Source organism: Pongo pygmaeus, chromosome 8, assembly GCF_028885625.2.
Source record: "Pongo pygmaeus isolate AG05252 chromosome 8, NHGRI_mPonPyg2-v2.0_pri, whole genome shotgun sequence".
Lineage (NCBI taxonomy): Eukaryota > Metazoa > Chordata > Mammalia > Primates > Hominidae > Pongo > Pongo pygmaeus.
This window is the reverse complement of record NC_072381.2, coordinates 75339922-75363632: the sequence shown is the minus strand read 5'-3', so window position 1 is coordinate 75363632 and position 23711 is coordinate 75339922. Positions and strand designations below refer to the sequence as shown.

Genomic DNA, 23711 nt, shown 5'->3' with positions numbered 1-23711 from the left:
CTTATTAAGATAAATGCCTAATATAAGTCAATATTTTTATCCTTCCCCAAAAAATATATAAAGACCCTAGAACATTTAACTATGATTCTATCCATCCTAATTATACACTGTTTCCAGACACAATCATTCTACAATTTTAATTATACAAAGTATACATAGTTATTAATAATTTATAAAAAGTAATATGTAAGCAGTAATAAACCCTTATGTTTACCATTTCCTCTGCTTACAAATTCTTGCATTTGCACCCTTATTATAGGATAATTTTTTATTTTTCTTTAACAATTTCTTCAGTGAAAAGTTGTTGACAATAAACTAACTATTCATGTTTGGGACTGGGTAACAATATATTTATCTTTTGTCTTGAAAAATAGCAGTATCACGTACTGAACTCAAGGTTAAAAGTTATTTTCTCTGAGAATGATTTGCTATCTTGTAACATTCATGTTTAAGAACTCGGCTATCATTCACAGGTAATCAGTCATCATTCACAGGTAACTCTTTTTTTTCCTATTTTCATTTAAAAATATTCTTTTGGTCTTTGGTGTTCTTCAGTTTCACTATGATATGTGTAAATACAGGTTTCTTTAAATATACCTTGCTTGGGATTTACTGGGCTTCTTAGCTATAGAGAATGGTGACTTCCATCAGTTCTAGGAAATTCTCATTATCTGTTTTATACTTCTCTCTCTTCTGAATTTTATATTAAAATATTTTAGAACTTGTCATGGCATATATCTTGACCGCTTTTCAAAAAATACTTTTTACTTCTGTGTCTTTCCGTGGGAAACTCAAAGTAACCTCTTCAAATATCTTTCAGATCACCAATTCTCTAACCTAATCACCTGTTTTGCCTAACCATTGAATTTTTCATCATTATGTTTTTCATTTCAGATAGCTCTGCCTGGTCAATTCTGACAGTCTTTTGTTTCATCAACATATTCATTAGGGAATAATGTATATTAAAATACTAACTTTTTTCAGTACCTTATAATTTCAATATCTACAGTGTTTGCAGACCTGATTCTGTAGTTTGTTCATTCTATGAAGTTACTCAAGATGGCTTATTTGTGTATCTTGTGAAAACCATCTTCCTTGGAAACGTATGAGAATTTTTTGAAAGCTGTGTATAAAGTGCAGAAAGAATTTGAGTTTACTTCTGGCAGATCTCTGGAGGTATTGCCAGGATAAGGCAATTTTAAGTTAGATTTTTAGACAGGGTTTTAGAGGCTACACAGATAATATGAATGCTGACCCAAAGTCCAGATAAGGACAGGCCTATGGCCAGAAAATTCCAACATGGATTCTGTTCCTTTTTTCTGAGCTTCCCAGAGCCAAGGCTATGCTAGTCAAGTTCTCCCAACATCTCCTGTTATTCAGGTCAGTGTTTCTTTCATTTCTCCAACAAGGTTGTCAAATTTTAAAGATTCCCAGTAACATGCAAATGTATCTTATGGGACTTTCCAGTTGGCAGGATACAGAATTTATCTTTTGTCTTCAGTTCATAGTCTTTCAAGATTCAAGCTCCAGGCCATAATTGAAAATCAGTTCCCCCATCCCCCAGCACAATGCTGGTGTTGGCTCACTAGTTTGGAATTTGTGCTTTTTGTATCAGCCTCAAATAATTTCCATAATTCAGTTATCAGATTATTTATGTATATAAAAATATTTTCTTCATCTCTTTTAGTTCTTATAGTTCACTATATACCTAGAAACCAAACCATTTTTTAAAATCATATTAATGTGCTTCTAGATACCAGTGATATCCATTTCTTCTTTAGCTTCTAAATGCTAATCTGACTAACAGAGATCCTGTTTTCTCCTAACAGGTGAAAATGTAAGAACATGAGGAGTATCTTCCCCAAAATTATTACCCTTAGTAAAAGACAGAGTATCTTGGAAGTAACAGGGAACTCTGACTAAGGCTGGACAGCTGCTGAGAGAAGAGAATATATATAAAGATTTTTCTCTTTGTGCTGCCTTACCACAGAAAAGATTCTGAGCAGCATATCACTTACATGTGCTTCTGGTAGTTTCCATCACTATAAATTCATGGCCTGGTTAAAAGTTAAAGTAGAGCCATATACCCCCAAATACAACCACTTTCAGTCAGAGGAAGGAGAAAAAAATAAGGTTGAGGAAAAAATGCTCTTCACTGCAAAATCACAAAATGGCATGCCATATTATTGCATTCATTCATTCATGCATTCATTGATATTTACCTAGCACTTACTACATTTACGGCATTATTCTAGGTGCTGGAGATATAACAGTAAACAATGACTATATGAATGATGATACATGAATATGTAAAAAAGTTAAAAAAAGTGAATATGACAGCTCTCTGAAAATAAGAAAATATACATACATATCATTTGTTATCATCTTTATTGCATGAGAATTCAGATTAGTTCTTGTATACCACAATGACAACAGCTGCTTTTTCCCTTCTCACAGGAGAAAATATGTCTTAACGGACTTGGAATTTTCAAAGCAATTTTTATTGGCAAAGTTTCTTGCTTCATAACATTTTCAAAACTCTCTTAATCCACAATTCAACACTTCTCAACTCTCATTCAGCCACAAATACAGAAGAAAACCCCTATAATTCACATTGGCCTTTCCAATAAATCAATTGATTTAGCCAGTATGGTGTTCCAATTCAACTTCTATTTTCTCCACTCATAAATTTCAGGTTTCATACTCACACCCAGCCAAGGGCCAGAATGAAAAATTTAACAAAAGCTTCAGCATGGTTGTTGAGTAAGCACTCTGATACATTCCACACTATAAACATTTAATGAGACTTGCTCCCAACAGAGTATTTACTACATCAATTTACTTCATAGTATTATATTTGCAGGAGCAAAATAGAGCAAAGGTTATTTTGGATCTTTTACCAATACAGCTTCCTGTAAATAATGAAAAATGCAACCATTTAATTTACCAAATCATTAAAAAAGGTTAAATGCTCAATAAATTCTGCTTTATCTAGTTCAGACAGCTGCAGCAGCTATTTGTAACTTGGATATAAAAAATATAGAAAACTTAGGCATTTTTTACTAGTTTGTGCATCTGTACCTTTGACTAGAACTAAATTTCAAAGGTTGTTCAGACAGTTTAGAATCCTCATTAGGATCTCAGAGAAATATCTTTTGGACCCCCTCCCGCCTCATGAAGAACAAGTGAGTCTGCCTTTCTTAACAGAACACTCTATTGCCCTGCCTATACCCACTCCCATTGAAGTTACACACACAACACGCACACTTTCTCCTCCTCTCCAACCACTGCCATTTTCTGCCTGTGGCAGTCACTTTCAACTAAAATGAGAAAAGAGGTCTCAGAAGGAGGAACAATTTGGAAATGTCTTCTTCTATAATCCTAAAATATGGAATACATTGTCTGAGATAAACTGGAGCTCTTATGGGAGCATTCCCTGACACAATTCTGTTTAGTACTGTGAAAAATGTGCAATACAGGTTGAGCGTTGCTAATCTAAAAATCTGAAATCCAAAATGCTCCAAAATCTAAAACTTTCTGAATGCCAATGTGATGGCACTAGGGGAAAATTCAGCATCTAACTTCATGTGACAGATCGCAGTGAGAGATGACAGCGTGCTGGCAGTCCTCAAAGCCCTCGCTCACTCTTGGCGCCTCCTCTGCCTGGGCTCCCACTTTGGTGGCACTTGAGGAGCCCTTCAGCCCACCGCTGCACTGTGGGGGCCCCTTTCTGGGCTGGCCAAGGCCAGAGCCGGCTCCCTCAGCTTGCAGAGAGGTGTGGAGGGAGAGGTGTGAGTAGGAACCGGGGCTGAGCGGGGCGCTTGCAGGCCAGCAGGAGTGCCGGGTGGGCGTGGGCTTCGGGGGCCCCGCACTCGGAGCAGCCGGCCGGCAGCTCCTGCCAGCCCCGGGCAATGAGGGACTTAGCACCCGGGCCAGCGGCTGCGGAGGGTGTACTGGGTCCCACAGCAGTGCCAGCCCACCGGCGGTGCACTCAATTTCTTGCCAGGCCTTAGCTGCCTTCCCGTGGGGCAGGCCTCAGGACTGCAGCCAGCCATGCCTGAGCCTCCCTCGCCTCCGTCGGCTCCTGTGCAGCCCTAGCCTCCCCCAGGAGCGCCGTCCTTGCTCCACCACGCCCAGTCCCATCCATCACCCAAGGGCTGAGGAGTGCGAGCTCATGGCGCAGGACTGGCAGGCAGCTCTACCTGCAGCCCCAATGCCGGATCCACTGGGTGAAGCCTGTTGGGCTCCTGAGTCTGGTGGGGCCTTGGAGAACCTTTATGTCTAGCTCAGGGATTGTAAATACACCAATCAGCACTCTGTATCTAGCTCAAGGTTTGTAAATACACCAATCAGCACCCTGTGTCTAGCTCAGGGTTTGTGAGTGCACCAATCGACACTCTGTATCTAGCTGCTCTGGTGGGGCCTTGGAGAACTTTTATGTCTAGCTCAGGGATTGTGAATACACCAATCAGCACTCTGTATCTAGCTCAAGGTTTGTAAACACACCAATCAGCACCCTGTGTCTAGCTCAGGGCTTGTGAGTGCACCAATCAACACTCTGTATCTAGCTGCTCTGGTGGGGCCTTGGAGAACCTGTGAGTGGAAACTCTGTATCTAACTAATCTGATGGGGTCATGGAGAACATTTGTATCTAGCTCAGGGATTCTAAATGCACCAATCAGTGTCCTGTCAAAACAGGCCACTCGGCTCTACCAATCAGCAGGATGTGGGTGGGGCCAGATAAGAATAAAATCAGGCTGCCCTAGCCAGCAGTGGCAACCCACTCCGGTCCCCTTCCACACTGTGGAAGCTTTTTTCCTTCGCTCTTTGCAATAAATCTTGCTACTGCTCACTCTTTGGGTCCACACTGCTTTTATGAGCTGTAACACTCACCGCGACGGTCTGCAGCTTCACTCCTGAAGCCAGCGAGACCACGAGCCCACCGGGAGGAACAAACAACTCCAGACACGCCGCCTTAAGAACTGTAACACTCACCGCAAAGGTCTGCAGCTTCACTCCTGAGCCAGCGAGACCACAAACGCACCAGAAGAAAGAAACTCCGAACACATCCGAACATCAGAAGGAACAAACTCCAGACACGCCACCTTAAGAGCTGTAACACTCACCTCAAGGGTCCGCGGCTTCATTCTTGAAGTCAGTGAGACCAAGAACCCACCAATTCCGGACACAGCAGTTAAAATGTCGTCAAAACATCATTTCATGCACAAAATTATTTAAAATGTTGTATAAAATTACCTTTAGTCTATGTGTATAGGGTATATATGAAATATAAATGAATTTCGTGTTTACACATCAATCTCATTCCCAAGATAATTCATTAGGTATATGCAAATATTCCAAAATCCAAAAAATTCCAAAATCCAAACCACTTCTGATCCCAAGCATTTCAGATAAGGGATGCTCAACCTGTATGATCCTATCTATCTACTCTAACAAATTTCAATGTATCACACTCGGCACTCCCCAAATGCAGACTACAGATGGTCCCCGAATTGACTTAACAATGGTTCAACTTATAATTTTTTCCAGCCTTGTCATGGCACAAAAGTAATACATATTCAGTATGTATATAGAGTGTTTCAGGCCCCTAAAGGTCATACCCTTCCCAGGGTAGAGTAACCTGCATCCAGTGACTGGAAGAGACATACAGGCCTGCCCATTTCTGCCTGACAAGGTAAACTCTGGAGGGCAATGCTCTCACCAGAGCTCCCTGCTGATTGGCCTAGGCTTTGTGGGTCTAGCTCTCAGGTAGACTTCTTCCTCTATCCAGTCCTGCTCCTTCCCTCTTTCCTTCCCAAATGTAACACCTTGTTTTCCAAACTCCATTCTGTGTGTGATTCTGGAGGACCCAGCCTACAACACTAGCCATGACTCCTTCCTTTCATTCATGTCCCACATCCATTCTATCAAAATTCAGTTGACTCTACTTACAAAATTTAGCACTGATGTCCACCAACACCACTCTAGTCTAAACTAAAACATGAGGTGGTTCATGTAAAGTGTATAAATGGAACCTGGGTTACTACAATAGCCTCCAGCCTGGTTTTTCAGTTCCTCTCATTGTTCTCCTTCAGTCTATGTTCCTTATGCAACCATCATAGTCCTTTTAAGACACAAGTCGCAGCATGTCACACCTTTGCTTAAAACCTTTCAGTGTATTCCCATTTAACTTGGAGAAAAAGCCAAAGTCCTTAAAGGCATACACAGTCCTAAATGGTTGGTTCTCTAACCTTAGCTCCTACTACTCATCACTTTGCTGTCTTCACCTAGACACCCTGGTTTTTATGTTGTCACTTAAACACAGGGCATATACCTTCAAGCCTTTGCTCTAGATCCTCATCTGCCCAATTCCTGAACTCTTTCAAGGCTTTGGCATTATCTCACCTTCTCAATGTAACATACTATACAATTTTGTTCTCTACAATGTTTATTATTTCTTGCCTATAATCACCTGCTAAAATGTAAAAATTTGTCAAGGGAAGTGATCAGATATGTCCCAAGCACATAGAACAGTAATGCCAATAAGTATTTGTGGAGTGAATAAATCTTATGCTTCATAAGTAGATCTACATAAAACAAAGTCATCATTTCAATCTAATTAACAATCCCACTTCAAATTCATTGGATTCCTTGGCAGAGATGTACAGGAGTCAGAAGTTTACTAACAGTACTTTCCTGTTAATGAATTCTTTGGAAGACTCAAGAAGGTGATAGAGACTAATCTGGATTTTTTATTTTCTCATGCTCTAAACACTAACATGTGGATCTTCTTCTGTTTTATTATTATTATTACTGTATTGGGACATCAGATCACACTTTATCTTTCTCCCAACTTACCTCCAGCTCATCAAGGGCACTTCCCAGGGTTGCTGCCTGAGGTTCTGGTGGGGTTGCCATATTCTGGATCCCTTGTGAAGCATTTGAAATTACATTGAGAGCATTCTGAATTTCTTCACAAACTGTGTCTTTGCTTGCTTTGAGGGAAGCAACATCAGAATGCTCCAAACAAGCTGAACAAATTGAATGCAAGAGGGGAGAGTTCTCCTTCAATGAAGCTCGGGCTCCTGCAATTTCATCCCTCTGATTTGGAGATTTTAAGTCCTGAGAAGGTAAATAAAAAGAGTGGTATCTTACAATGGGTTATGGGAGAAAGACTTAAATTAAAAAGCTTCATTTTTTGTAAGTATAAATGAAAATATAATAGACATCAAAAAGTCAGCTATAAGTTATAATCAAGGGCATCTATTATTTCTACATTCTTTCAGGTTCTGTTAAAAATTCTGCAGTATAAACAATGACACAGTTAACGAGTAAAGATCCCAGTAGTGCAGATGTGTAAAGATCTATTACTATTCAGTCAAGTCCTTGTCAGTCAAATCCTTATGAGAGGTGACAGCATGCTGGCAGTCCTCACAGCCCTCTCTCGCTCTCGGCGCCTCCTCTGCCTGGGCTCCCACTTTGGTGGCACTTGAGGAGCCCTTCAGCGCACCGCTGAACTGTGGGAGCCCCTTTATGGGCTGGCCAAGGCCGGGCCAGAGCCCACTCCCTCAGCTTGCAGGGAGGTGTGGAGGGAGAGGCGCGAGCGGGAACCGGGGCTGCCTGCGGGGCTTGCAGGCCAGCTGGAGTTTCGGGTGGGCGTGGGCTTGGCGGGCCCCGCACTCAGAGCAGCCGGCCGGCCCTGCCGGCCCCAGGCAATGAGGGGCTTAGCACCCGGGCCAGCGGCTGCGGAGGGTGTACTGGGTCCCACAGCAGTGCCAGCCCACCGGTGCTGTGCTCGATTTCTCACCAGGCCTTAGCTGCCTTCCCATGGGGCAGGCCTCAGGACTGCAGCCCGCCATGCCTGAGCCTTCCCCCGCCTCCGTGGGTTCCTGTGCAGCCCAGCCTCCCCGACGAGTGCCGCCCCCTGCTCCACCGCGCCCAGTCCCATCAACCACCCAAGGGCTGAGGAGTGCCACCGCATGGTGCGGGACTGGCAGGCAGCTCTACCTGCAGCCCTGGTGCTGGATCCACTGGGTGAAGCCAGCTGGGTTCCTGAGTCTGGTGGGGCCTTGGAAAACCTTTATGTCTAGCTCAGGGATTGTAAATACACCAATCGGCACTCTGTATCTAGCTCAAGGTTTGTAAACACACCAATCAGCACCCTGTGTCTAGCTCAGGGTTTGTGAATGCACCAATCGACACTCTGTATCTAACTAATCTGATGGGGACGTGGAGAACCTTTATGTCTAGCTCAGGGATTGTAAATACACCAATCGGCACTCTGTATCTAGCTCAAGGTTTGTAAACACACCAATCAGCACCCTGTGTCTAGCTCAGGGCTTGTGAGTGCACCAATCAACACTCTGTATCTAGCTGCTCTGGTGGGGCCTTGGAGAACCTTTGTGTCCATACTCTGTATCTAACTAATCTGATGGGGACGTGGAGAACCTTTATGTCTAGCTCAGGGATTGTAAATGCACCAATCAGCGCCCCTGTCAAAACAGACCACTCGGCTCTACCAATCAGCAGGACGTGGGTGGGGCCAGATAAGAGAATAAAATCAGGCTGCCCGAGCCAGCAGCGGCAACCTGCTCGGGTCCCCTTCCACACTGTGGAAGCTTTGTTCTTTCACTCTTTGCAATACATCTTGCTACTGCTCACTCTTTGGGTCCACGCTGCTTTTATGAGCTGTAACACTCACCGCGAAGGTCTGCAGCGTCACTCCTGAAGCCAGCGAGACCACGAGCCCACCGGGAGGAACAAACAACTCCAGACGCGCTGCCCTAAGAGCTGTAACACTCACCACGAAGGTCTGCAGCTTCACTCCTGAGTCAGTGAGACCATGAACCCACCAGAAGAAAGAAACTCTGAACATGTCCGAACATCAGAAGGAACAAACTCCAGACGCGCCACCTTAAGAGCTATAACACTCACTGCGAGGGTCCGCGGCTTCATTCTTGAAGTCAGTGAGACCAAGAACCCACCAATTCTGGACACACTTATAAGTAGCTAAAATACTCTGGCACTCACATTATTAAGTGCATTACAAGGGAGCTTGAATTACAAGGATGCTGATTACCTCATTCCATAGATGTTGATAATTGCATTTAACCTCTCCGTTAAAATTAAACCAATTGAGTTAAGAACACTAAATGAAACCTCCCACAATTCAGCTATTTTTCTTATTCAGAAATACTAATAAATCAATCCTATATCATTCTTTCTTTGATATTTATTCAACAATTAGTTACTGAGCACTTAGCATATTCTAGCCCTTGTGCTAGACTCCAGTGTACAGATATGAAAAAAATCCTACAAGGACCTTGTTCTTCTTTCTTTTGGGGAGAAAGGGCCTACAGACAAACAATAAACTAAATAAACAAATATACAAGATGATTTCAGGTGACAATAAATGCTATGAAGAAAACACAAAAGTGAAGTGTCATAGAGATTGACTTGAAAGGAGAAAGCTGCTTTAGGTTGAATGGTCAGAGAAGGTATTTCATCAGAGATGACAATTTGCAGTAAATGTAAATGAATAGCATTACATCAGAGGGAAGAGAGGAAAGAGAATGCCCTGTCTACGTGATAGGCGATCAGAACTAGCTCAAGATACAAGAAAAAAATCTGGCAAGCCCTACCTTAACCAGGTGATGAAATTTAACATAATCAGTGATATCACATGGATATCATGTACCCCTTGATATACTGTGACAAGAAAAGTATGCCATTTCTGTGGTATTCCCTCCAGGAACCCATAATTCCAGTCTAATCATGAGAAAAGCAACAAACAAAATGAGATTGGTGAACATCCTAAATGACACCTGGGCAGTATTCCTCAAGACCATTAACATCATGAAAAACAGGAGATGGACTGACAAACTGTCACAGAACAGAGAAGATTGGGGAGACAAAACTAAACGCAGTGTGGTACTGAGGATTAGATCCTGGAACAGAAAAAACATTCATGAAAAACTGCTGAAATCCAAATAACCATTATTAATAGTTAATAGCAATGCATCGGTATCCATTTCTTTGTAGTGACAAATGTAACATACAGTATTAACAATGCAGAAAACTGGAAAAAAGGTAAATGGGAACTCTGTACCACCTTTGCAACTTTTCTGTAAATCTAAAATTATTCCCAAATAAAAGCTTAAGTTAAAAAAACTAATTCAAGGGACATTTACAATAGTTCATTCACTTCATATACAACATTTCATATAATCTTTATAAAAACTCATGAGAGATGTGATTATTCCCATTTTAAAACTCAAAACACTAAGGTTTCAAGAGACTAAGTTTCTTAGCCAAGTGGCAGAGCTAGATGGTGGTATTTCTTGTATTGTAACCCACGTCAGTATAACTTCCAAGCCCTTATCCTAAAAACTATGTGACATTATTTCCTACATAGGAAAAATTTTTTTTTTTTTTTTTTTTTTTGACAGAGTCGCACTCTGTCACCCAGGCTGGAGTAGAGTGGAGTGATCTAGGCTCACTACAAGCTCCACCTCCCGGGTTCATGCAGTTCTCCTGCCTCAGCCTCCCAAGTAGCTGAGACTACAGGCACCCGCCACCACACCCAGCTAATTTTTTGTATTTTTAATAGGGACAGGGTTTCACCATGCTAGCCAGGATGGTCTCGATCTTCTGACCTTGTGATCCGCCCACCTCGGCCTCCCAAAGTGGAAAAATTTCTTATTTGCTACACAGAATGAGGACTTGTATTTGTATATTATCATGTAGCTTATAAAGTGCTTCTATATAGTATCTTACTGATCATCACAATACTCTTTGAGGGAATGAGGCTGCTATTATTAGTCCTATTTTAACTAAACAGGTGTTTGGTGCAAGGAGATAGAAACTAGTAAAGGAACTGAGATCTAAACCTAAGTCTACTGATTGCCTACCTTATGCCTTTTTCACAAGGCTGTGCTACTCTGGGAATAATGTTGCCTGAGGTTAATAAATGGCTTGTGCTACTATATTTTTAGTTTCTTCCCTTCTGAAAATAAACACTGTCTGCTACTTCACTCAGGCTTTGGAGAGATTAACTTCATTACAAAATGTAGGGAGGACAGTTAGAAGTAGCTAACAACCCACTGTTCATCCTCACTAATTACCCAAGAAAAGACACTCTATGGTTTTCTTGGCTTGCTACGATTTCCCACTTGTATATGTGGTCTGGGTTTTAGTTTTAGTTCTGTCATTAGCACTATGAGCTGGGTAACTCATCTCTTTCGGTGTCTGTCTATCTGTAAAAATGGGATAATGATACTTCTGCCGACCCTCTCACAAGATTGAGTACATAGCACATCAGAAATGGAATATAAGTGGAAAATAGAGAAAAGGTGTAGAAAGAATATGGAATTGTTTTATTCCTTACATCTGTCAAACTTGGTGTACTGTTTTTGTACTGTGATAATCTTAGTGATTTTCGTATTTCCCACAACGTTACACAAGCTCTACCTACAGTCATCAGTGTAACTTAGAGGATAAATAGTTTAATGTCTAGAAAGGATGCACAGCTCCTCAGATGAGTAATAATTGAAAGTATAAATATTAAGAAAGAAGTAAAGCAAATTCTCTGATATTACTGTACAATCACAACTTAATACATAATTTTCTCTGAAGTGGCCTATACATTATGCTTCTTTATTTAGAAGGACAGTGTCAAGGTTTAGGTTGTTTCTGAAAGGTGAAAAACTTGAACATAGATTGTAACCAAGAAGCTAAAGTTAAAATTATTTCTTTTGCTCTAATGGTAGCAATGTGTAATCTGACGGTAAATTGTAGTAACTTTAATGCCATGGGGACTTTGAAATGTTAAAAATACAAATGTATTTTGAATTTGGAGCCTATGCTTTGTCATCTCTGCCCAAGGCAATTACAGAATCCATGAGCCCAAATAGCAAGTCCTTGACGCCTGCGAAAAAGGACTAGATCAGTGAACATAACAAATATAACGTTATAGCAGTGGACAGGGGGAAAGGGGCAGGTTGCCGAGTTTATGTAAGGAAAACTGAGAAGGCATGACCATTTCTCCCAAAGGACATCAAGCATGATAAACTTAATGTAGTAAATAGGCACAAAGATAAAAGAGAAATTAATGACTGTCACCTCCTAAATGTATGTTGTGGTAGTGGTGTTTGTAGTTGTTTTAGTTTAACCGATGATACCATAGGTTCAAAGGTTCTTGGTTGTCCATTTACCCTAAAATTTTACATAAGGTCAAAATAGGAATTAAATAGTAAAGTTAATCAGGGACTTCTTTGGATGGAGAAGTATAAAGAATTCATCTCCTCAAGGATTGATACTTATTTATAATCTTTTTTTAAATGCTCCAGAAGAAAGCTCACAGGAGATTTCCAAGTTAAGAAGACATTAAATGTTTCCAGCTGACGAAGAAACACACAGATGGGATTTAAAAAGACCTTACAAGTCTGTGCAAGTGGGTAGAGAAGTAACATATGAGTTTTAACCCTGGCAAGAGAACAAAATATATTTAGGAATATTATTTTAAAAAATACAAGTGGAGGGCTTTAAGCTATCAGTTAATTAATTCAACCATTCTTTCAACCTGTACTATGTTGAGCCTCTCCTATGCTGAGCCTCGACTTTGCATCAAGGCCGTGTGCTAAATGTTAGAAATGCAAAGATAAAGATCAGGAGGGGAGACAAATAAACACATTTACATGGGAACTAAAATAGAGTTACCCACAGCATAGAGGACAGTCTCTCAGTTTGAAGGGATTAAATAAAATTTCTCAGAGAATGTGAATCTTTTTTCCAGCTTTATTGAGGTATAATTAACAAATAAAAATTGTGTAGATTCAAGGTGTACAATATGATGCTTTCATATACATATACATTGTATAATGATTACCACAATCATATTAATCAATATATCTATCACCACACAGTTACCCTTTGCGTTTGTATGTGCTGTGAGAACATGTAAGATCTACTCTCTTAGCAAATTTCAAGTAAGCAATACATTATTATTAACTATCTTCACCATGCTGTGAGTTAGGTCCCTAGAACTTACTCATCTTATAATTGAAAGTTTATACCCTTTGACCAACATGTCCCCATTTCCCCCACATGCCAACCCCTGGCAACTATGGTAAAACTGCTTCTATGAGTTTGACTTGTTTCGATTCCACATATAAATACAATCATACAATATTTATCTTTCTGTGTCTGGCTTATTTGACTTAGTGTAATGTCCTTCAGGTACATCCAAGTTGTCATAAGTGGCGGGATTTCAGAGAAGGTGAATCTTAAACAGTGAGTAGAAGTTATCCCTATGAGGGAGAACCCACAGACCCTTTGAAGGAAGCGGACTGCTCCTGCAAAATCTGGGAGACACCTCAAATACTGTGAATGCCCCAACTGTGGAAGTGGGAAAGGGAGAGCCTCCTCTCCTGAATACACACCCCCACTGGGGCAACTGAAGGTCTGTTTGCGGGAGAAATTTCTGATCTTACCTGGAGCTGAGTCAATTTAAAGAGCCAAGCAAAAAAAAATATAGAGAGGAAGCAGCAGAAAGTCCTGGGAGCTCGCTGGGTCCCCAGTCAGGCCATTCCTGCCTGGCACCACAGGGATCCACTGGGAGGGCAGCCAGAGAAACAGGGGTGGGGGGAGGGGGAAGCATCACAGGGAGAAGGAAAATTCCAGCTGAACTTCATAACAATTTGAACAGGGTGAGAAGCCTCATGGCCAGAACTTGAGGGAGGGTGTGAATCCAGTATGCAGACTCCACAGCATTGGGGAAGAACCAGGCCGTTTTCATTTGAAGGTGGCAGGCACGTAGCCTGGGGCAAGTTCTCAAGCCCAGCTTGCCCACCACCTGGAAACAGACTCAGGGCTGTTTGGGGGCACGGTGGGAGTGAGACCAGCCCTTTGGTTTGCGTGGGAGCTGGGTGAGGCCTGTGATTGCTGGCTTTCCCCCACTTCCCTGACAACCTGGATGACTCAGGAGAGGCAGCCATAATCCTCTTAGGTGCACAACTCCATTGACCTGGGAACCTCACTCCCACTCCCTACAGCAGCCACAGCAAGACCCACCCAAGGAGAGTCTGAGCTCAGACACACCTAGCTCTGTCCCTCCTTGATGGTCCTTCCCTATCCACCCTGGTAGCTGAAGACAAAGGGCATATAATCTTGGTAGTTCTAGGACGCTGCACACTGCCAGTTCCTCTCCATACTACCACAGCTGATGCTCTCTGCAAAACGCCATCTCCTGGCAGGAGGCCAACCAGCACAAAAATAGAGCATTAAACCACCAAAGCTAAGAACCCTCACGGAGTCCACTGCACCCCACTGCCACCTCCACCAGAACAGGAACTGGTATCCACGGCTGAGAGACCCATATATGGTTCACATCACAGGACTCTGTGCAGATAACTCCCAGTACCAGCCCAGAGCAGGGCAGACCTGCTGGGTGGCTAGACCCAGAAGAGAGACAACAGTCATTGCAGTTCAGCTCACAGGAAGCCACACCCATAGGAAAAGCGGGAGAGTACTACATCAAGGGAACACCCCTTGGGACAAAAGAATCTGAAAAACAGCCTTCAGCCCTAGACCTTCCCTCTAACAGAACCTACACAAATAAGAAGGAACCAGAAGAAAAAAATCTGGTAATATGACAAAACAAGGCTCTTTAGCACCCCCAAAAAGCACACTAGCTCACCAGCAATGGATCCAAACCAAGAAGAAATCCCTGATTTACCTGAAAAAGAATTCAGGAGGTTAGTTATTAAGTTAATCAGGGAGGGACCAGAGAAAGGTGAAACCTAATGCAAGGAAATCCAAAAAACAATACAAGAAGTGAAGGGAGAAATATTCAAGGAAATAGATAGCTTAAAGAAAAAACAACCACAAATTCAGGAAACATTGGACACACTTTAGTAATGCAAGAAGCTCTGGAAAGTCTCAGGAATAGAATTGAACAAGTAGAAGAAAGAAATCCAGAGCTCAAAGACAGGTCTTCAAATTAACCCAATCCAACAAAGACAAACAAAAAAGAATAAGAAAATATGAACAAAGTCTCCAAGAAGTCTAGGATTATGTTACATGACCAAACCTAAGAATAATTGATGTTCCAGAGGAAGGGGAGAATCCTAAAAGCTTGGAAAACATATTTGGGGGAATAATCAAGGAAAACTTCCCCAGCCTTGCTAGAGACCTAGACATCCAATTACAAGAAGCACAAAGAACACCTGGGAAATTCAGCCTGAAAAGATCGTCTCCTAGACACATTGTCATCAGGTTATCCGAAGTTAAGATAAAGGAAAGAATCTTAAGAGCTGTGAGACAGAAGCACCAGGTAACCTACAAAGGAAAACCTATCATATTAACAGCAGATTTCTCACCAGAAACCCCACAAGCAAGAAGCAATTGGGACCCTATCTTCAGCCTTGTCAAACAAAACAATTATCAGCCAAGAATTTTGTATCCAGCGAAACTAAGCATCATATATGAAGGAAAGATAGTCTTTTTCAGACAAACAAATGCTAAGAGAATTTGCCATTACCAAGCCACCACTAAAAGAACTGCTAATAAGAAGCTCTAAATCTTGAAACAAATCCTAGAAACACATCAAAACAGAACCTCTTTAAAGCAGAAATCACACAGGACCTATAAAACAAAAATCAAGTTAAAAAGCAAAAACAAAAAACCAAAGTACATAGACAACAAATAGCATGATGAATGCAATGGTACCTCACATCTCAATACTAACACTGAATGTAAATGGCTAAAATGCTCCACTTAAAAGATATAGAACCACAGAACGCATAAGAACTCACCAACCAACCATCTGCTGCCTTCAGAAGACTCACCTAACATGTAAAGACTCACATAAATTTAAAAGGGTGGAAAAAGGTGTTTCATGCAAATGGACACCAAAAGCAAGCAAAGGTAGCTTTTTTTTTTTTTTTTTTTTTTTTTTTGAGATGGAGTTTCGCTCTTGTTGCCCAGGATGGAGTGCAATGGCGCAATCTCAGCTCACCGCAACCTCTGCCTCCTGGGTTCAAGTGATTCTCCTGCCTCAGCCTCCCAAGTAGCTAGGATTACATGCTACTTGCACCACCATGCCTGGCTAATTTTGTATTTTTAGTAGAGCCGGGGTTTCTCCATGTTGGTCAGGTTGGTCTCGAACTCCCAACCTCAGGTGATCCGCCCACCTTGGCCTCCCAAAGTGCTGGGATTAAAGGCCTGAGCCACCACACCTGGCCAAAGGGGTAGCTATTCTTATATCAGACAAAACAAACTTAAAGCAACAGCAGCTAAAAGCGACAAAGAGGGACATTATATAATGATAAAAGGCCTTGTCCAACAGGACAATATCACAATCCTAAACATATTGCAACACTGGAGCTCCCAAATTTATAAAACAATTACTAATAGACCTAAGCAATGAGATAGACAGCAACACAATAATACTGGGGGACTTCAATACTCTACTGACAGCACTAGACAAGTCATCAAGACAAAAAGTCAACAAAGGAACAATTGATTTAAATTATACCTTGGAACAAATGAACTTAACAGATATATACAGAACATTTCATCCAACAACCACAAAATACACATTCTATTCAACAGCACATGGAACTTTCTCCAAGATAGACTATATGATAGGCCATAAAATGAGCCTCAATAAATTTAAGAAAATTGAAATTATATCAAGCACTCTCTCAGACCACAGTGGGAAAAAACTGGAAATCAATTCCAAAAGGAACCTTCAAAACCATGCAAACACATGGAAATTAAATAACGTGCTCCTGAATTAGCATTGGGTCAAAAATGAAATCAAGATGGAAATTTAAAAATTCTTCAAACTGAACAAAAACCTCTGGGATACAGCAAAGGCGGTGCTAAGAGGAAAGTTCATAGCCCTAAACGCCTACACCAAAAAGACTGAAAGAGCACAAACTGACACTCTACGGCCACACCTCAAGAAACTAGAGAAACAAGAACCAACCAAACCCAAACCCAGCAGAAGAAAGGAAATAACCAAGATCAGAGCAGAACTAAATGAAATTGAAACAAAATGAAAACAGAAGATAAATGAAACAAAAAGTTAGTTTTTTTGAAAAGATAAATAAAATTGGTTAGCAAGACTAACCAAGAAAAGAAGAGCGAAAATCTAAATAACCTAATTAAGAAACAAGAGATAGGCCAGGCACGGTGGCTCACGCCTGTAATCCCAGAACTTTGGGAGACTGAGGTGGGCAGATTACAAGGTCAGGAGTTTGAGACCAGCTTGGCCAACATGGTAAAACCCCATCTCTACTAAAAATACAAAAATTAGCAGGGCGTGGTGGCAGGCACCTGTAATCCCAGCTACTTGGGAGGCTGAGGCAGGAGAATCACTTGAAACCGGAAGGTGGAGGTTGCAGTGGGCTGAGATTGCGCCACTGCACTCCAGCCTGGGCAACAAGAGTGAAACTCCATCTCAAAAAAAAAAAAAAGAAAAAGAAACAGGAGATATTACAACTGACACCACTGAAATACAAAAGATCATTCAAGGCTACTGTGAACACCTTTATGCAGATAAACTAGAAACCTAGAAAAGATGGATAAATTCCTGGAAAAATACAACCCTCCTAGCTTAAATCAGTAAGAATTAGATACCCTGAACAGACCAATAACAAGCAGCGAGATTGAAATAGTAATTAATAAATTACCAACAAAAAAATCCAGGACCAGATGGACTCACAGCAGAATTCTTCCAGACATTCAAAGAATTGATACCAATCCTTTTGACACTATTCCACAAGATAGAGAAAGAAGGAACCCTCCCTAATGCATTCTATGAAGCCAGCATCGCCCTAACACCAGAACCAGGAAAGGACATAAACAAAAAAGAAAATTATGGACCGATATCCCTGATGAATATAGATGCTAAAATCCTTAACAAAATACTAGTTAACTGAAACCAAAAACATATCAAAAAGATAATCCACCATGCTCAAGTGGGTTTCATACCAGGGATGCAGGGATGGTTTAACATATGCAAGTCAATAAATGTGATACACCACATAAACAGAATTAAAAACAAAAATCACATGATCATCTTAACAGATGCAGAAAAAGCATTTGACAAAATCCAGGATCCATTTATAATTAAAATTATCAGGAAAATCGGCATACAAGGGACATACCTCAATGGAATAAAAGCCATCTATGACAAACCCACAGCCAACATTATACTGAATGGGGAAAAGTTGAAAGCATTCCCTCTGAGAACTGGAACAAGACAAGGATGGCCACTCTCACCACTCCTCTGCAACATAGTACTGGAAGTCCTAGCCAGAGCAATCAGACAAGAGAAAGAAATAAAGGGCATCCAAATTGGTAAAGAGGAAGTCAAGCTGTCACTATTTACTGATGATATGATCATTTACCTTGAAAGCCCTAAATACTCCTCCAGAAAGCTCCTAGAATGATACAAGAATGCAGCAAAGTTTCCAGATACAAGATTAATATACACAAATCAGTAGCTCTTCTATACACCAACAGTGACCAAGTGGAGAATCAAATCAAGAACTCAACCCCTTTTACAATTGCTGCAAAAAATAAAATAAAATAAAATACCTAGGAATGTACCTAACAAAGAGTCGAAAGACCTCTACAAGGAAAACTACAAAACACTGCTGAAAGAATCACAGACAAAACAAATGGAAACACATCCCATGCTCATGGATGGGTAGAATCAATATTGTGAAAATAAACATACTGCCAAAAGCAATCTACAAATTTAATGCAATCCCCATCAAAATACTACCATCATTCTTCACAGGATTAGAAAAAGCAATTCTAAAATTCATATGGAACCAAAAAAGAGCCTGCATAGCCAAAGCAAGACTAAGCAAAAAGAACAAATCTGGAGGCATCACACCACCAATTTCAAACTATACTATAAGGCCATAAACATGAAAACAGTGTGGTACTGGTATAAAAACAGGCACATAGACCAATGGAACAGAATAGAGAACCCAGAAATAAACCCAAATACTTACAGGCAACTGATCTTTGACAAAGCAAACAAAAACACAAAGTGAGGAAAGGACACCCTTTTCAACAAATGATGCTGGGATAACTGACTAGCCACATGTAGGAGAATGAAACTGAATCCTCATCTCTCACCTTATACAAAAATCAACTCAAGATGGATGGATTAAGGACCTGAAATTATAAAAATTCTACAAGATAACATTGGCTTAGGCAAGGATTTCGTCACCAAGAACCCAAAAGCAAATGCAAAGATAAATAGTTGGGACTTAATTAAACTAAAGAGCTTTTGCATGGCAAAAGGAACAGTAAGCAGAATAAACAGACAATCCACAGAATGGGAGAAAATCTTCACAATCTGTAATCTGACAAAGGACTAATATCCAGAATCTACAATGAACTCAAACAAATCAATAAGAAAAAAACAAAAATCCCATCAAAAAGTGGGCTAAGGACATGAATAGACAATTCTCAAAAGAAGATATACAAATGGCCGACAAACATATGAAAAAATGAACAACATCACTAATGATCAGGGAAATACAAATCAAAACCACAAGGCGATACCACCTTACTCCTGCAAGAATAGTCATAATCAAACAATAAAAAAAATAGTAGATGTTGGCGTGGATGCAGCAATCAGGGAACATTTCTACACTGCTTGTGGGAATGTAAACTAGCAGCCACTACGGAAAACAGGGTGGAGATTCCTTAAAGAACTAAAGGTAGAACTACCATTTGATCCAGCAATCCCACTACTAGGTATCTACCCCAGAGGAAAAGAAGTCATTACATCAAAAAGATACTTACACACATATGTTTACAGCAGGATAATTCACAATTGGAAAATTGTGGAACCAACCCAAATGCCCATCAATCAATGAGTGGATAAAGAAACTATGGTATATATATGTATACAATGGAATACTACTTAGCCATAAAAAGGAATGAATTAATAGCATTTGCAGCGACCTGGATGAGATTGGACACTATTATTCTAAGTGAAGTAACTCAGGAATGGAAAACCAAACATCATATGTTCTCACTGATATGTGGGAGCTAAGCTATGAGGACACAAAGGCATAAAAGTGATATAATGGACTTTGGGGACTTGGGGTGGGGAGGTGTGGAATTGGGGGAAGGGATAAAAGACTATAAATATGGCACAGTGTATACTGCTCAGATGATGGGTGCACTGAAATTTCACAAGTCACCACCAAAGAACTTACTCATGTAACCAAATACCACCTGTTCCCCAATAACTTATGGAAATTTTTTAAAATTAAAATTAAAAAATTCAAACATTGCCTAAGTATAACGGAAAAAAAAAAGAAGCTATCCCTATGAGCAATGCAGAACAAAAGAGCATGTGGAAAGGCCTGAAGCATGAAAAGGTGAGGAAGGTGTGGGTCACTGCAGGCGATATGACAAATACAGGAAACCTAAGCATGAATGGTGATGAATCCAGCAGAAAAAGGTAGGCAAGAGACATTTCACGCGCTCTGCTAAAGAACTCTGAAAGCAACAAGCTCAGATGTGTATTTACAAAGATTGCTCTGGCAATGGGTTTTTGAGTGGATTGGAGAGAATGAAATTGCAGTCAGAGAGACCAGGCAATAATCCAGATCTGGGAAAGAGACAATAAGTGCCTGAACACTATTGCTAGGCTATAGTGGGATAGAGCCAGGAAATTTTTAGGAGGTACAAATGGTAGGATTTTGGTATATCTAGATGGGAGTAGGGAAGGGAAGGTATTTGAAAGCATCTAGAGAATTGTTTCAGCAATTGTGTAAGTGGTGATGCATTCACCACAATGAGAATACAGAGAGAAGAATGTGCTTGGAAGAAAAAGGTGAAGTACATTTTGTCATCTGCCAAATGTAATATATCAGCACAAGATCCAAATGAAAATACATTACACATGAATCTAGAATTCAGAGGAGAGTCTGGGCCAGAAATAGAGATATGTGAAACACCAGCTCACAGTTGGGAGCTAAAGCCATGTGTGTGAAGGCTACAGGACCTGCATCCAGGGTGAATATTACAATAAGGAGAAGAATCTAGGAGTCATCGTAAATTGTTCCTTGAGTATATCAACCCAGTAATTTTATGTGCTAGCCCAAAAGGCCAAATATATATTTATATTAGCAAGAAGGGTATCAGCAAATACTAAACTAAAAAAAGAATTTTCAATTAAAGATATTTTTAAATAGGCTGGAAAATGCATGCAGGCTACAGAGTTAGAATCTAAACTACTGCGGGTAATCATGGTCATCATACCTTAAGATAACAAATGATTTTTCTTTAAAAGCAATTTTGAACAGAATGACTTCTGTTTCTGGAAAGCTTAAAAATATGAGGTCTGTTCACCTTGGAAAGGGGAAATTTTTACTGGAAAACGCATGATAAAAACATCTGTAAATCATGAATGAACTTGATAACTTGTTAATGGGTTTCTTTACTTAAATCTGGAGATACTAGGTCATAGAAGTAGCTTTTTAGATTTGAGTAAAATAAATTATATCTGTTCATACTTCTGTCTTCACTACTTCATTATAATTCTCTTGAATGCAAGTACTATGGCTTACTTATTTTATATCTCATTATCTAGTAGTATATAGCACATATTAGGAGTTTAATACATTTTTGTTAAGGAAACAGACAAATGAATAAGAATTAAGCCAGAGGAAGTTAATATGCTCAAAAGGAGACAGAAACTCCAGATATGATTACTCCAAGAAATAAAACATGGGGAAAATATACTTTAATCCAGAGAGTTTGAATAAATTTATGCATGGCAATGCCACAGAAAGCTGAAGAGCAAAATTAAACTATACCTATCTTCACATTAAATGTTAGTGAAGCCATTGGTACAACTACTTTGGAAAACTATTTGATAGTATTTACTGAAGCTGAGTATATGCATGCCCTGTTACCCAGCTAGTTCATTCCTAGGAGAGGATACACACATATGGAAATATGTTCCTATGTCCATCTAAAGACACAGGCAAAAATGTTCCATACCAGCACTGTCTGTAATAGTCCTGACCTGGACACAACCCAGAGTAATGAAAAAGAAAAAAACACAGCTACATGCGACAATGTAAAAAAAGCAAGACATAAAAGAGTATGTATTGTTTAATTCCATCTATGTGAAGTTCATACTCAGGCAAAAGTAACCTATCATTTTAATAATCAAAATAGTGGTTATTGTTGAGGGGGTGATTAGAGACTAAACAGGGAGGAGGAATCTTTCAGTTTCTGGTAATTTTCTATTTCTTGTCCTGGGTGCTAGTTACACCGATGTGTTTAGTTTGGAAAAATTCATTGAACTGTTTATTTTGCACTATGCATTTTTCTGAATGTATGTTATACTTTAATTTAAAAAGCTTCACATAAAATCAAGGAAACGAAAAACAAAAAAGTAAAGCCAATATCCACAGTGTGAGCATTCTTTTGGCAAAGGACACTGGTATAAACTAGCTATGGACTGGCTATGGTGTCACATTACCCATGTCATTAAGGGAAGAATGAGAAAATTAGATATTCTGTCCATCTGTAAGAATCCTGTATCCACTTTGAGGGCTCATATTTTTAAAAAAGAAAAAAAAGTCTGAAATATAAAAATAAGAAGAGAAAGCTCCTGTAGCCTGACCATCAGAAAAAGCAAACCTAAGAGGTTTTCACAGCAATTGATTCCATGAACCGTTGGACAAACCTGCATTTCTGAGAATCAAAGAAAACTTCATTACAAAGCTACATTCCTGCCCACATGGAATAGCTCAGCATATACTCTGCTCAACAAAGCAGAACTACATGCAAATTACTGAGTTTCTCTTCCAGGTGTTTAAATGAGGTTTCTGAAGCTGACAAAACCACTCTGATAAGGGAAGGAAAGGGAGCTTATAAAAAGAGGTTTTGTTTGTTTGAGATTAAGATGTGCAGCAGAAAAGCCCATGTATACTTTGCTATTTGGATTCCATTATGGGTTGGCTTCTGTCTCCAGTCTTCTCTCTGCCAAGATGCTGCATACCAATTGCTTCACTGGTCATTGGGCAGCTTCATGTTCTAATAGGAAACAAAATAACACAAACACCTGCTAATTTAATGTTTTTGGCCAACCTAAATTAGGAAATGAAAACTTAGTCTTAACTGAGCTGAAGGATATAAGATGGTGAAACAATAGCAGGCTTCAGGTAAAAGAAAGTTTTGAGAAGAAAAATTAAAATTAAAAAAATGCAAGATTTTACAATAAAAGCATCTTTAAGGAGCAGAGAGAGGCCCTTACTACTTTTCTATCCTTATTTCCCATTTGTCATTTCATAGAAATATGACAGATTCAATAAAAGAGAAAATAAAAGAATTCTTCAAATTCAAATAGGAAACTGAGAAACCATATCATAATAGTATTAAGATATCTCCCAAGGTGTGCATTCTAGGCCATTAATGCATACCTTGGGTAACTGAAATACACCAAGGTGAATATTAGTAACTCCAAAGAAACCTCTGAAGAAAACATTATCACTTAATTCTAATGCGGACTACTGTGTCAGTCAAGAAAATGTAGGGGTGTGTGTGTGCACGTGTGTGTGTGTAAAGTTCAAAAATGCACTATGTTCATTTCCTGTTCATCTGAAGCAAATACAATATGCATTACATTTGTCTATTGTTTGCCTAGAATTTATATC

At 40.0% G+C, this 23711-nt stretch overlaps 1 protein-coding gene across 3 annotated transcripts in view; it reads right to left on the bottom strand.

The window, feature by feature from the left end:
* CTNNA3 (catenin alpha 3) overlaps positions 1 to 23711 on the bottom strand; it is a 1765907-nt gene that overhangs the window by 1309283 nt on the left and 432913 nt on the right. For all 3 annotated transcript variants that reach the window (XM_054435153.1, XM_054435155.1, XM_054435156.1), the window contains exon 6: positions 6859 to 7122. In XM_054435153.1, the coding sequence (XP_054291128.1) occupies positions 6859 to 7122 (264 nt within the window). The remainder of the gene's footprint in view (positions 1 to 6858; positions 7123 to 23711) is intronic.